Source organism: Channa argus, chromosome 10, assembly GCF_033026475.1.
Source record: "Channa argus isolate prfri chromosome 10, Channa argus male v1.0, whole genome shotgun sequence".
In the NCBI taxonomy this organism is placed as follows: domain Eukaryota; kingdom Metazoa; phylum Chordata; class Actinopteri; order Anabantiformes; family Channidae; genus Channa; species Channa argus.
The window spans coordinates 18,862,928-18,877,920 of NC_090206.1; the positions used below are offsets into that span (position 1 = coordinate 18,862,928).

Consider the following 14,993-nt stretch of genomic DNA (forward strand, 5'->3'; position numbering starts at 1 on the left):
AACACTAAGAATTAATATACTTATCTTAACCTCCATTCATTATATTTACTATTTAAGCACCTTCAGTGATATCAAATGAGCTTCATCAGCAAATGGCGTTTAGCCAGGTCCCAACCGTAAATGTTCAAATTGTAGTTTTTCTAATGATTGTTACATAATCTGATAAAAAAAAAACAACTCTGCCCGTTAGGGTGAGAGTTATTGTCAACTCCGGTTTTACAACTTCAAGAATTACCATTTTCAAGAATTATGACATTACTCAGGGGATTCTGTTTTGATTCCCAGAGTTTTCAGCTCAACAAGATCCAAATAACCATACTACATCACTAGTAAAAAAAAAAGGGCTCATCCTTTCAGAGAGAACATCTGATCATAAATTTTAGAATTTGAAACACCACTACCATAAAAACAAAACAAAACAATATACTACAGTTAGAGAGGAAATGTATTACCTGTTCAATAATAAATGAATTGCACTAGCATGTTCACCCCATATTGACATCAAAGGGTTCTTGGAATGTGGTAGCTTGTGATTGATGATTAGATGATTTACACTGACGCAAAATTCATAATTTGGACACATATTTATTGATTTTTTGGTATAAGGTATTCACAAAACTCAATTATGATTTCATGTCCAGAAACTGAAACATGTGAATAATAAATATTGCCTTGAGTTTCTTGTGAAAACACAGTTCATCCTTAGAGAATTTTATATTATATATCTGATATTGGAGTCATGGATGGATTAGTAAACAGGCCTACAGAGGCCCATGGATCTATTGGCATTTTTCATATTTCTTAGTTGCAAGAGCTCATTTAAGACAAAAGAATGCAAAACAATTAAAACATCATGAACAACGACCTGAAACTATCCAAAAGAAGCATAAAATGATGAAAGTAAAGACACAGTCTTACTTCTTGTAACACCACAAAACTTATAAATGTCTTTAAAAGTCTAGTCAAAGTTCTCAAAGGGAAAAAGCCAACGTCTTCGTCAGACATAGTGAAATTCTACGTTAGCACCCTGATTGAAATGCGAAATTGACATTTCACGAAGCACTGTCAGGCTGCCTTCTTTATGAGTATGATTCAGAAAATCCCTGATAGACTCAACTCCATGGTGGCTTAGTCATGACGTTGTTGGTTCCAGCCAGAAGCCTGATCAAGCAAAACAGGCCAACTGCTATGCCTACAACGTCCCTTCTTCTACACAGTCATGCCCAAAATATGGGTCACATAGAGTGCAGTGACTGTCTCCGTGTGTGGATTTATTGTGTGTTTTTTATGGGAACCAATTTCTGGATGACATGTATCTGCTTTACCTTTTCCTTCTGGGCTCAAACCTCACTTTACTATACAGTATGACAGCAAATCCCAGTAGCTTTTATTCTTTGGTTTAAGGAACAGGTGCACCGTAACTGGGGCCAAGCACACACTGACTCACTTGCTGAACCTTCCTAAGCTTTGTCATGTCTCTCTTACAATGTATTAGCGACTGTGGTGCTATGGTCCCTGGAGCAAAATGAGAAAGCCACCAAACCGTACTCCCTCCATAAGCAACAACATTTAGCTCTTAATAACCATGAGGGACTAGTCATAGGAAAGGGAGAACTGCAGACTAACCTAGGGCTAATACAATAAATAAGAGGGGGGAAACTGTTGCATAAGCAGCAAATAGCTACTAGAAAAAAAAACATTTATGGAAGCTGAAAATGAGCTGGGGGTAACAGGAAAACAAGTACAAGGTATCATAGGATGTGATCCATATTGAGACTGATGGGGGCTGACACATCTATCCATATTCATATAGATGCACAAGGAAGACATTAATCACAGCCAAGGAGTCCACAGCTTCTAATTACATGAACACTGTAGACTTTGGTCCGGACTTCTATACGTACAAATACAGCCGGCGACATTTTTCTGTTTGATAGTCTAAAGACAAGGTGCGTCTCATACTGTACAGATTTCGGACCTACAATAATGCACTTTATAAATAATTTGACTGAACGTGAGAGAGGGAAGGGATAGAACTGGTGCAGAGCTCCACACAACCCTCTTTTCTATGCTGAAGATGCATATGCACACACGATGTAGTGCTTCATTATGTCATGCAATTACCAACCCACAAAAAAAAAAAAAAAAATGCAATCTTACTTCTCTAATCACTGCAGTTCGTCACCTTGACTACAGAACACAGAAAGGATGAGAGAGCCAAACATTGTGCTTTGATCATGGTGTTTATACCCTCCTGCATCTGAACAGACGTTCAGCTCACAGCAACGTTCCTAATGGCAGCATAAAAAAAAAACAAACAAAAAAAAAACAACACACAGGCAGACATCAGCCATGATAGCTGCAGGAAACCACAAGAAGTAATGGATGTGCAGATTATAAGAAAGATGCATGTATGTGTATAAATATACATACTCATACATGAATCTAAATGTGCTGAATGTTGTGTTTGATCCAGGAGGAAAGAAAATGATTATTTTACCACTTCACAGTGCACAAATACATGGCAAATCAAAACTAAAGCTTTTGTGGTGAGGAGTTGTCTACTGTATGAGGATAAAGCTGCAGTCCATCTCAAGCCCCTAAGCAGACACATCAAAGCAATCTTTTGCAGTTGGTGTAGTCTCTTCTCTCTATCTGAAACCCTGCGAGCTCTGTTTCACAGAGACTGACAGGCGGCAATCCGTGCTGCTATCAGATCTTAGACGTGGAGAAGGTGACCTGAATACATACAGAGGATGGGTAGCTCTGAGGAGGCTCTGTGCTAGATTTATCTCCCTCGGGGGGTTAAGGTCAGTTCCTAAAGTTTATCACAGAGGTTTGAAGCGCAGCTGTGAGGAACCATTCGTTTGTTTGATTTAGTTTTGGGACGGTAAATAACACAAACTACATAGCAAACAGTTAGTTTTATGTTTTTCCTGTCAAAGTTGAATGTGGTGAAAGGTGGGGAAACAACCTTGATTGAGTCACCATTGTTTCAAATGTCACGTATGATTGCAGGCTTGAGCTGGGAATGTATATTTGATTCTGTGTGTCCAGGATTGTGCATTTAACAAAGAGAAAAGAACTAGAAGAATCTCATGTAGTATGTAGCCACTAAGTATTCCATACAGTAGTAGGCTACTATTACTACTACTGCTACTACTACTTAAGGGATTTTAAGTATAAGGGATGCATGTACTGAACAACTTAAAAGGACTTGTGGAAGACTCTGGGTCTTTCTTCTTTAATTTTAATCACACAGATTCAGAAACCCAGCAGAAGACAGGTGACATCACAAAGAGACGGATTTTATGTCTCACGCAAGTATGAATTTCAAGTCACTATACCACAGTGTATCGGAGGGCTGAAGATTAGCTGAAGATATGCTAAGGTTGTATGGGAAAAGCTTGGGTTAGTTGGAGTTCAGTGTAGTAGAAACAGGCAACAATGAACACACATTTATCATCGAGCCCCAGCGCGTTTTGCCTTTGTCATTACTGTGGCACGAGCGTGGAAACATCATTTCTGCTCTGTACTCCAAAGATGTCAAGCTTCACTCCCACAACATTAAAGATTGCATTACAAATTAGTTTGCCTGAGCAATGGCACAGACTTGCGGTTTACTCTAGGTTAGCATAGATTATTTAAAATCATTAAACCCCTGGTTTGCATTGACATAGCTAAATATACTAATATACAAGTAGATAAGTGACATTAGCAATAACTAATGGCTAAATTAATTATGATTCCCTATGAAATAAATGACCAAAGATAACAGAAAAAAGTCAATACAGTATGAACAATATGCTACACTTTATAGTGCATCCAATTTTACATGTAAATGTTTTATTATAAAATATATTTTAATAAAAGAGATCCCTTTTGCATACACTCTGAGTGAGCAGAAAAGGAAGTATATATCTGATGTTAACAATCCATGCTCAGGCTCCATCCCGTTTACTGTTCAAAGTTGTAGCCATGCTCAAGTTGAATTCCCCTAGTTCATGTTTAGCTTTTCCAGTGTCCCTTGTTTTTCTTGGTTCTCCCACTGTCATGTTCGTCTTATTCTGCCTTGGTTTTGTTCTTGTTTCGTTTGCCCTTCTGGAGTGATTTTTGTTTGGCCTTTGCTTTGTTTTTCAAGTCCTATAGAAACATTTTATTACTGTACACTCCCAACCTTTGTCTTGCATTTGATGTCACAATTTTATACAAAACTTTACACTTTTGCCGATGTGATTTTGTGTGTGTGCATGCATATTTATAAATATCTCTGAACCATAGACATTCAATGATGTCCATAAGCTTTTGAGCCACAGTATTACTCTGATATATTGTACCTGTTTCTTCATAAAAGTAAACATGAATACAAAGATCACCAGCCTCAACCTCTCATAAAAACTTTCTGGAGACCATCATCTTGTTTACTTAGACAGTTTAAGTAATAACATCAAAATGGAGATTTTGTGCCTTGTGCTTATCAACCACCTCCTGCATATTGGCAGATATTGCTTTATAGATAGAGGTCATAAGCAAAAAAAAAAAAGAAGAAAAAAAAAAGACCTGTCTACAAAATTCAGGGGTAATTTCACATTTAATTTTGTCTACATACAGAATATCATACATACATATACATAGGGCATGTTTGCCCTGGAGGTTTTTACCATGACATCTTTAATCCGTCAGAACAATTTCAATTAATCTGCCTTGCAAATAGAACCTGCACATTGTTTTTAATTTCAACTCTGTCCTAATAAACTATGGCTTAATGACATCACAAAGTATGTCAGTAGGGGTCTTGTTGGAGCACTAAGGCCCAATCTCAACTCATAGTTTATAACCCTTACAAGTGCTCCTTCATTTTGATTTGACGTTCAAACGGGTAGTGATTGGAATAGCTCCTTATGAAATGGGACACGCCCCATGTACAATCAACAATACACTAAAATTAGCATTAGAAGATAACAATCCCTTCTCCTAGGATAAAAAATGTTATGCAAATATGAACGTAACAAAAGCTCAACTCATTCCATTCCAAAGAAAAAAAGAAGATATGAATCAGCCTGTGTCAGTTCAAAATATTTGGTAGGTCCATTGGAGAGTTGTGGTGATTGTCCAAAAGTCCTGCATTCATTCTCAAAGTGAGAGACGTTCCATGAGAGCAATACCTGAGGCTCAAATTGATGTCAAGGGCAATTTGACAAGTAGGAAATTAGACTAATGTGTTTCAACAGGCATTGAGAGCAGTTTTGTTCTTTCACATTATGCTAATGGCACTAAAATCTTAGTATGTTCATGCATGGGTGTCTAATGGTGCTGACATCCCCCAGTGCCTCATTGTAGGAAACCAGGGAGCAGCCTTTCTGTGAAATGATGTGCTTTTCTGATAACCAGCTTCCTAATGAAAAAGCAATTAACAAGATATGTTTGCACTCCATGGGCAGAGTCCTATCCCATCTAATTAGATGCAATTCTGATCCGTTACATCCAAATCTGAGGCTGAATGACTGTGAAGCAGCACAGAATATAACTCAGTGACAAAGCTATTAAGTGAAGTCCAATTAGCCGTTGTGATTTGTTTATATAGCGTTTAACATTTGTCTGTCCATGTTCGTAGTGGGCTTCACATTTAGAAAAAGAGGCAGCAGTGAATATTGCAGATGTAATTAAAGTTTGGTCTATTGTCTGAACTTGCTTCCCCCTCTCTGTAGTCCATTTGTCTTCATACATTTGAGCCTTATGTACTGTATTAAGAATGACAGCTATAGATTCTCGTTTCCACTGTGTATATTCCTTGGAACTAAATCAGCTAGACATAGGTACCGTTTCTCCAGCTCTGTGCCTCCTCTCTCTTTGTAAATAGTACTTCCAGGATTTTATACTTAGTCTTCTCTGACTATTGGTCACAGAAGACTTCAGCAGCATTTGCAGCACTAGTGCTCTAAGGCCTCAAATCTGTGGCTCCTCAATGCATTGTAAGCACCTGGGTAGTGAGATGGGTTGAACACAGTGTTGAGGTCTGCAACTATGCCAACATGCAACAAATTCAATTCAACTTTATTTATATAGCACAAATTCCTTCCCTAAACAGATTTCTGCATCTCCACCACGTCCTCAGTGTGCAAAATGAATCTGCCTGCTTGTGATGTGAGAACAATGCAATGGCTAAATCTAGCTAGAACATAGGTCATGGTGTTGAGATCAAAGACAAGACTAGAGAAAGATAAACCATGTGCACACTCGAAGCCAACTCTAAAAGGGCTTGGATGGTCAGCTTGGTGGTCAGCTTTCTAATCATTATTTGGACAGGAGTCTAAGATTATAATCATGTTTGCACTATCTTCTCAACTTTCAAGGTTAAAAAATAAGCAAATGTGAACAAGTCTAAATTTTTAATTTTTATCCCATTCTCTGCTTTTTTAATACACTGAACGGTATGTACACAATATTATTTCATTGCTTTCAAAGCGAAATAAATCCCCTTGTTAGCAGGAGAGTTAAAGGCAAAAGTTGCTCTATAATGAATGGAAAGAAAGAGTTGTTACGTATTCTCGACAGCAGTCTGGCACGGATGCTCAAATGAAAGGGAAGCAAAAGGTCAGGCTCATTAAATGTCAGCAAAGAGCATTTTAATAATTGAATCATTCAAACAAAGATCCACATAATTTAGTTCGGAAGAGTTCCAGGGACCCATATGACATTACTGCAAATGTAATTTTAAAGAGTGACTGTTAATGTACAGTTTCATTTCAACTTTAAATGAGCTAAAATTTAGAGTACTGTATATAGCCAATACATTTTTTTTCCTAACAGGCTACACTACCTCTCTGAAGGCAACTGAACCAAAGAGAAAACAGACCAAGTTTACAAACTGGTCCACTGATTGGGCCAGAACTAAAGGTTTTAAAGTGCCCTTAGTGTTACGACTGTAGTGAACTGCTTCATTATTTTCATGCCAGAAACCCTACAATTTCCATGATTTTCAGCAGTCGGATGCTAATAATATCTAAAAAAAAAATAATAAAGTGTGCACATTCTGGCAATATTTCTTTTTTGTTTACTGTTCCAATCATTTGACTTTGAAAGCCTGTGTCAGAGAAATCCACCTAAGACCTAATGGGATATTTTATTGTTTTGGTCAGTAAAACAAGCACAACCTGTGTACCTGTGTGTTTGGATGAAAGCGGTACTTCTACACTGTGAGCAGCGATACAGAGTGGACCAGTGGAGCCTGAGGCAGTGGAGTGGAGTCAAGGGACCAGTGAGAGTTGAGCTTTCTAATGTAACAAAGACTGAGATATGTGCACAGCTCCACTGGGAAATTCAACAAAGGGTGCCTGTATTATTTTTAGCCACACTGGTGGCGAGGCCGCAGAGATGGCAACTATTCAGTGGTTGGCAATTAAATTTACTGTGTCACCATGATAACTGTTTTTATAATAATGAGACATAATTCGCAGCAGCAAAATAAAAACACCAAAAAGTTAAAGACAGGTGTTGGTGGGAAGATGTGTTTACAGTAACTCGAGAAAAAGTAGTAGAGAAAAACAAAAAAAGAAATAAAAATACTCACTTCTCTAATTACAATCCACTTGACATTAGAAGTGCAATAAAAAAAATTCCTTTAGTAAAAGTATTACTACATAATAGTTTTCAGTACATTCAGGGGCGGCTATAGCTCAGTTGGTAAAGGCAGTTGCTTACGGACCACAGGGTGAGTGGTTCGATCCCTGGCCCTGGCTACATGTCGAAGTGTCCCTGGGCAAGACACTGAACCCCTAACAGCCCATTCCCCTCCCCAGCTGTGCAGTGCTGGTCCAAGCCTGGTAGAAATTGGGGAGGGTTGCGTCAGGAAGGGCATCCGACGTAAAAACCGTGCCAAATCAACATGCGGACAATGATCCGCTTTGGCGACCCTGAACTCACGGGATAAGCGAAAAGGAGAGTAGTTTTCAGTACATTCATGAGTTTTTTGGGTTTTTTTGCGTATCCCGTGAGTTCAGGATCGCCACAGTGGATCATTGTCAGCATGTTGATTAGGCACACTTTTTACACCGGATGCCCTTCCTGACACAACCCTCCCTAATTTCTACTGGGCTTGGACCAGCATTGCACAGCTGGGGATGGGAAAGGGCTGTTGGGGGTTCAGTTTCTTGCCCAGTTTCTTTCTAGCCCAGACTTGGGGTCGAACCACTGACCCTGTGGTCCGTGCCTTTAGCAACTTAGCTACAGCTGCTCCCTCAGTACATTCATGAATAAATCTTTAAAAATAAAATCGTATTTATTTTTAAAGATTCGATTCAATTTTGTTCACTGTACACCAATCCATAGCTATTAGCAATGTACCTCCCGTTACTGTTGGTGACTAGCTCAGATGTGATTCAGTCTATTCTTTTGTTGTTAAAAGATTTGAACACAATGATGCAAATGACAAACTGTTCACTTATTGTTACATGTCTGTATTAAAGTGTGCTAGTGCAAAGATTAAGTATGTTAGGAAAAAGGTGAACAAACTACTTATGGATAAAACAATTTTGGAACAGTAAAGTGATTTCTTGGAAGGCATAGTCTGAGGAGAGCAACCAAGGAATATGCAGAAGGTAAAGACTCTCAAAAGGTTTTCTAGCTAATATATTCGGTTCCCAGTTTAATAAGGTCCGGGTAGTGGATGTCATCCATATAGCGACAGCAGCAACAATGATTATGTCCAATTGAATTGTAAGTTCCCCTGAGGCTGTGTGTGATTAGCAGGGGGTCCTGAGACCTATTTGGGGATATACGAGCGTAACATACAATAGTATATTCAACAGCAGCATCAGTGTGTGGTAGTCAGTGATAGCAATCACTTCAAATTACTTCTCATTGTATGCACAATGACGACACAAAGATCTCTCAGGATCAGCCCTGCTTTACTCTTGAAGTCCCAAAAATATCCACAATTTCCTCCGATCCCACAGCCCCTGACAACGCAGTTTATGTGGCTCTAAATACAGCTAAGAGGCCTGAGATTGGTGGCTCAGTGTCTGACGACACACACACACACACACACACACACACACACTCATGAGAATACAGAGCATCAGCAAAGCTGTGCCTTGGAGGAGATTGAGCCGGTCCTCCGGAGTTTTAGATCATGACAGATCGTGAACTGCAATCAGCTGTGCCACAGCAGGGGCCAGCAAGAAATCAAAGCCATTATGAACCAAGGTTTCCCAGGCTTTAAAGCATTTTCCTTGTTTCGTTTCAGGTTTTCTTCCGTCTTTCTTGCCTCTCTCTTTTTACTTTCTCTCTGGCCTGTTGGTTATCCCTGTCAGTGGCTGCCTGAGCCTCACTGGAGCTTGTATCAACTCCTTCCTCTCCCCGGTGTGACACTCATAGCATTACAATTGAGCCATCAATCTGTCAAGCCTTACTCCTGCTAAGCCACAAGCAGCAGGAAACAAGAAAGGGACACTTTTTTTTTTTTCTACTTCTGTTTTGCTTTCTTGTACTGTAGTTAGGGCCTAACAACCACAATAAGTCTCTAACATAATGTGAAATAGACAAATTATTAGTTACCAGCTGAGGCAAGCTATTCAGTCATCATTTTTCACCCTCATTTCCCCATCCATCGCTGGGTTTTTGCTGATGACTATAAGTTGCTGATAGCAGTTGGCTTCTCATTCTGTTCGATCCCCCCCGCTTCCACTGTTACATCTCAAACATGAACAAACTCCACCTCATCCGTTCCTCAAATCTACTCTTTTCTTTCTCTTTGTATTTGTGTCCCTCTCCCTGGGTAATGTCAGACTGAGCTCCTGTAAGGAGGAGATAAAGCCCCCCAGCAGGGCAGGACCACAGCTATCACCTTCTGACTTCCTGGACAAGCTCATGGGAAGAACGTCAGGATATGATGCCCGCATCAGGCCCAACTTCAAAGGTACGAAGGCAGACATCACAGAAACCTTCAGGAAGATTCAGTGGAAAGAACAAGCACCAGAAAAGAAAACCAAAAATGAGACCAATGGCTCAGCTAAGTGTTTGTGTATATGCTGTTGCTCTGTCAGTCATTCATTTTAAATCAGCCCATGTATGACCAAAGGCCTCAATAGTTGTCAAAATCTTTAGTTATAGGTGATGAGGGACTGTAGCATTTAAAAGGGCTATAAGGCCAACTAGTTTACACTAGTGTGTCTTCAAAGTAAAAAATGAAAAAAATTAAAATTATGCAAGCACATTATAGTGTACAGAGTTGAGCTCTTGGACAAAGACTACAATGACTTGAAGCCATTTTGTAATAAATATGTAATTCTGATTTGTTGTGCACCTATTTGAGGTTGATTGATGTTCTCTGTACATCTTGTACAGAGAAGCTCTTTTGAATAGAGAAAACTTTAGTTTTTTTAATTATTTAAATAATTAATTAATTGTTTTGTTATTTACAGTGACATTATAATGAAAAGCAGCAAATCTCCACATTTGCATAACTAGAACCCAAGAAGTTAAGTATTTTTACTACTCTACTAAAATGGGTAGACAAGTACCTGAATCAATTATTGGATCAAATAGTTTAAATACTAGTAAAAAGTCCTTAATCGACTAGTTTAAGTGCTTATACACAAATATAAAAACTGTATTGCAAAATCTGTCTCCAGGATATTGTGAGGAAAACTAATTACTATGTTGTCAGTGCACAATTTAGTCAATTTGTCTGCATAAAAACTTCACGCAATCCAGGCAAAGTTTCTTACCAAATGTATTTGTTGCAAATTGGTAGCATACAGTGTAGGCCTAAGCATATTTCCAGGAGACAGGGTTGCACACTGATGATTTCTCAGACACTATGACAAAATGTGGGCAGACGCATCTGTGCCCTTCCCTGCTCTTAGTTTTAACAATCCCATATATATATTTTCCCTAGAATTGTTCTTTTCTTCTTTTTGAGTTTGGTTTCAGTAAATTAGATTTTTCTTTAGCTGTAATTGCAGTGACAGGCTTGAAGAAAACACACAACCTCTTCTAGTGACTTTAAACAGAAGGCTCTTCAACAGCAGAACTGGAGCTGGCATGATTTGCACTGAGGCAGTTAAAGTCTCTATATGATGTGAAAGTAAAAGAAACTGCTGTTTTAATAACCCATGTGGGATTTGCTGTGTATTAATGGGTATATTTAATGTTAACAGCTGAAGCAAAAGATTTTGAAATAGTCTGATTTGTTCTTTCCTCAGGACCACCTGTGAATGTCACCTGTAATATTTTTATCAACAGCTTTGGGTCCATCACAGAAACCACCATGGTAAGAAGACCTTCGGCATTTCAAATCTTGCACACTTATTATGATTAATATTTGACGATTTAAAAACCTCACAGCATTTCAATAGTACTAGACTGTGAATTATACTACTTTATTTTCATCTCTCTCATCCTCTCTTTTTCCTACCAACATCTTTGCTAATCCACTAATCCACAGTACTGGAGTCATTCCCTTATTTCTGCGTTTCCTGGAGCATAACAGTGCAACCTTCAGAGACCAGTGGGTCACTGACATGCTGATAATGAACTGTCCACTCTGCAATTAAAATGAAAAATTGAGAAAATGAATGAAAAAGGAGGATGGAGAGAGGATGAGGAGTTCAGGGTAAAATTTCTGCCCTCAAGTCTGCATTTACAGTCTTACAGCTGCTTGGTCAGCATAATATGAAACCATTTAAGGGTCTGAGAGTCACCCAGAGGGCCAGACCTCTAGTCAGTTGGGCCAGAGAACAACACCACATACGGTGGTCATTGTATGAAGTGGTAAAGCATGGCTTTTATTCAGATAAATGAAGTGAATTAGCAAGGAAAAATCTACAATGTCCAACAGATGATTCCTGAAATAATTGCACAGATTAGACTTATAATTTAATTACTCTTGTATGCTGGCTGCAGGCAGGAGTGATTGTGTTCAGTACTCCTGGGTCCAGCTTTCATTGCCAACCCTCCACTCACTGGCAGGACGTGGTTGAACAGTACACCACCTATTTTGGTCCGTCACTGTTAGGAAAATCTGATGAATATGTTGAAGCAGGGGCATCAACACTCAAGAACTACTGATGTTAGGGTACAATGATGGATTATTTACAGCTGACTTTATGGCAGCATTTTGCATTTTGTCAGTTAGAGACAAATTGTTCTCAAAGTTGACTTAATTACATTTCCTATTCAAAATCAAACTGTTTCAAGGCCTAATAGACCAAGATTTACATCAGTCCATTATGTTATGTACATTTAAAATTAAGGTTTTATTAGATAAAATTAATGTTTACGAAAATGTTACGTGATTGAGTACAATGAACTCATTTGGCTCATAGTGATCAGACCATTCCCAGAGACTCCTCAGATCACCACAGCAGAATAATCCACCTCCAGGTTTACCATCTCTACTACAAACTCCACTGATGATACATTTTCCATTAAATACCCCGAGTTCTTCCACAGGACTACAGGCTCAATGTATTTCTACGGCAAAAGTGGAATGACCCTCGTCTGGCATACAGCGAATACCCAGATGACTCCCTTGATCTGGATCCATCCATGTTGGACTCTATCTGGAAACCTGATTTATTCTTTGCAAACGAGAAGGGAGCCAATTTCCATGAGGTCACCACTGATAACAAGCTGCTACGGATTTTCCAAGATGGCAGCGTTCTGTACAGCATCAGGTAACCAAAGATAATGTTCCTACAACTTAAAGATAAGAGCCACTGAGTGCTGTGCTGCTGCAGACAGTCTGAGAAAAACACGAGGTACTTAAAAAAGCGCAACTCTAAAAACATGATTGTTACTTGGGAATAACTGCTAAAGTTTACTTCAAAATTTACATTGAAAATGAGCAGCTAAAAACAGACTAGTCTAAATCTAAAAGTTTACTTCTTGAAAAATGCTTCCACTTGAACTGATCGCCCAGCAGCAGGGGAACATAATATACATAAAAGCAGTTTGTGTTATTGTGGGTACATGTGTGTCAAATAGAGTGAAGTAAATAGCTGAAAATGTGGGTGCACCTCAGTCTGACCCGGTCCAAGCAGAGAGATGGCAAACAAACGCCACTCTTACAGGACCTCTTGACCACAATTGCAGCATATTGCTGAACTGCCAGTCACAAACCCCCTAAGCTACCCTACAGATCACCAAATACTAAATGGGTGGAAGGTGTGTGTGTGTGTGTGTGTGTGTGTGTGTGTGGGGGGGTGGGGGGGTGGGGGGGGGGGGGGGGGGGTCTTTGAAGTCTTTTTAACGACAGTTGTAGGTGTAACATTGTTTTAGAACTTAAATGCTCTTGTTGCTTGTAAGCACACTTTTCTGCACAATAGTTGGAAATTTAATTATGAAATGTAAAGCAGTCATTACTGCTGTCACCATTATGCAATGCATGAAACATTTTAATGTAATTTTAATATTATTGTATGCCTTCTTTTCTGAAATGGCAGAAAGATCTTAGAATAAGAGTTTTGCTAACACAAATAATAATTTATGCCAGTGATCTACTGCGTCCTCTAATTTTGCTGTCCACCAATGTCTGGTAATTATGGATCCAAGATCTGTGTGTGCTCCAACTACGTGACACAATTGAGGTAATGTTAGACGAGTCAATCAGCGGGTATTTGTGGTTTGTTCTTTGGCTGATGAAAAATATTGTGTCATCATGAGCAACTGGGTGCCACCGCATATAGCGTTAGTGGCTCTTGTCTTGCCTCTGGGCAATGCATTACAGCTGGTAATTACACAGCTTTCCTTCAGCTCTCTGTTTGTCTCTCCCTCTTCTGAGGATTCTTGAAGGCCTAATGCATTAACACCACAATACAAACAGTAGGGAAGCCTCCACGAGTTACTTTGCCATTACTGTATTACGACAAGGAGTAAAAGGACAGATGAATCCAATATGTTGTCCAATCCACTGAAGAAAAATGTGTTTTATTTTTCATTTGTCTAGTTGAATTGAACCGAGCATAGTCATACAGAACTTTGCTTCATAATATGCACAAAAACGCAGCATGGCACTGATTTGTTTGACTGTTAATTTATCATTTCTCTCTTTCTTGAGCTCTTGAGCTTTATTGTGCCTTTTGAAATCTTCTATGGCTCTCTTTCTCTCTTCCAATCTGTGTTTTTTTTTTTTTTTTTATCTCAGGCTGACTCTTACCCTATCCTGCCCTATGGACTTGAAGAATTTCCCAATGGACATTCAGACCTGTACCATGCAGCTTGAAAGCTGTGAGTCTTTTGTTCTCCTGCTTCTTTTGTCTCACTTTGCTGCTTTAACTGTCCCTTGCTTCCTATTTTCCACCCTTGTGTAGCTTGTAAAGGGTCTAACCTTGCCATTTTGCAATTTTCAGGATCATAACTATAAAGTTTTCTTATTATCGGTGTTAGATTCACACAGTCCCTATAGAAAATTTTGTAATTCCATCCCATGGATGGATTAAACAGCACATTTGTCTGTTTATAAGATGCTAATGCACTCACTGTCCACTTTATTAGGTACACCTAATCTCACCCAATCCAATACAGAAGCTCTGCCATGAATTCTACTTTTACAAGGTTGTAACTTTTTTTGTTTTTAATTTGAAACTGTCAGAAAGGTGATAATTATGCTACATGCTTATTATTAAGGTCATTGTGGGAGGTGAACTCACACTAGACATTTATTAAGATGTAATAATGAGGGAACAAAAACATTAGAATCGCCTCTGCTCGCTGCCTAGTGCTGTTCTGCCAGTCTGTGTCATTGGAGGCTTTCACAGCACCTCCTCATATAAAGACACATTATGGGGCATATGAAAACAGTGACATGCTGTAGATTTAAAAAGAAAACTCCATGCATGACAAGTGTTGATGCCAGTCCGGGAGTGTAGGCTTAACATTAGCAATTCTGACCTGCACCTTTGGATTTGGGGAAGTTTACTGCATCAACAAAACCTGTTATCTGAGATGTCACCATGTTTGCCAAACACATTGTTATTCTTGTCCTAAAAACC

The 14,993-nt window shown here is 39.0% G+C and overlaps 1 protein-coding gene across 2 annotated transcripts in view; it reads left to right on the plus strand.

The window, feature by feature from the left end:
• glra4a (glycine receptor, alpha 4a) overlaps positions 1-14,993 on the plus strand; it is a 39,529-nt gene that overhangs the window by 12,993 nt on the left and 11,543 nt on the right. For both annotated transcript variants that reach the window (XM_067519441.1, XM_067519442.1), the window contains exons 2-5: positions 9,786-9,916; positions 11,205-11,272; positions 12,454-12,677; positions 14,147-14,229. In XM_067519441.1, the coding sequence (XP_067375542.1) occupies positions 9,786-9,916; positions 11,205-11,272; positions 12,454-12,677; positions 14,147-14,229 (506 nt within the window). The remainder of the gene's footprint in view (positions 1-9,785; positions 9,917-11,204; positions 11,273-12,453; positions 12,678-14,146; positions 14,230-14,993) is intronic.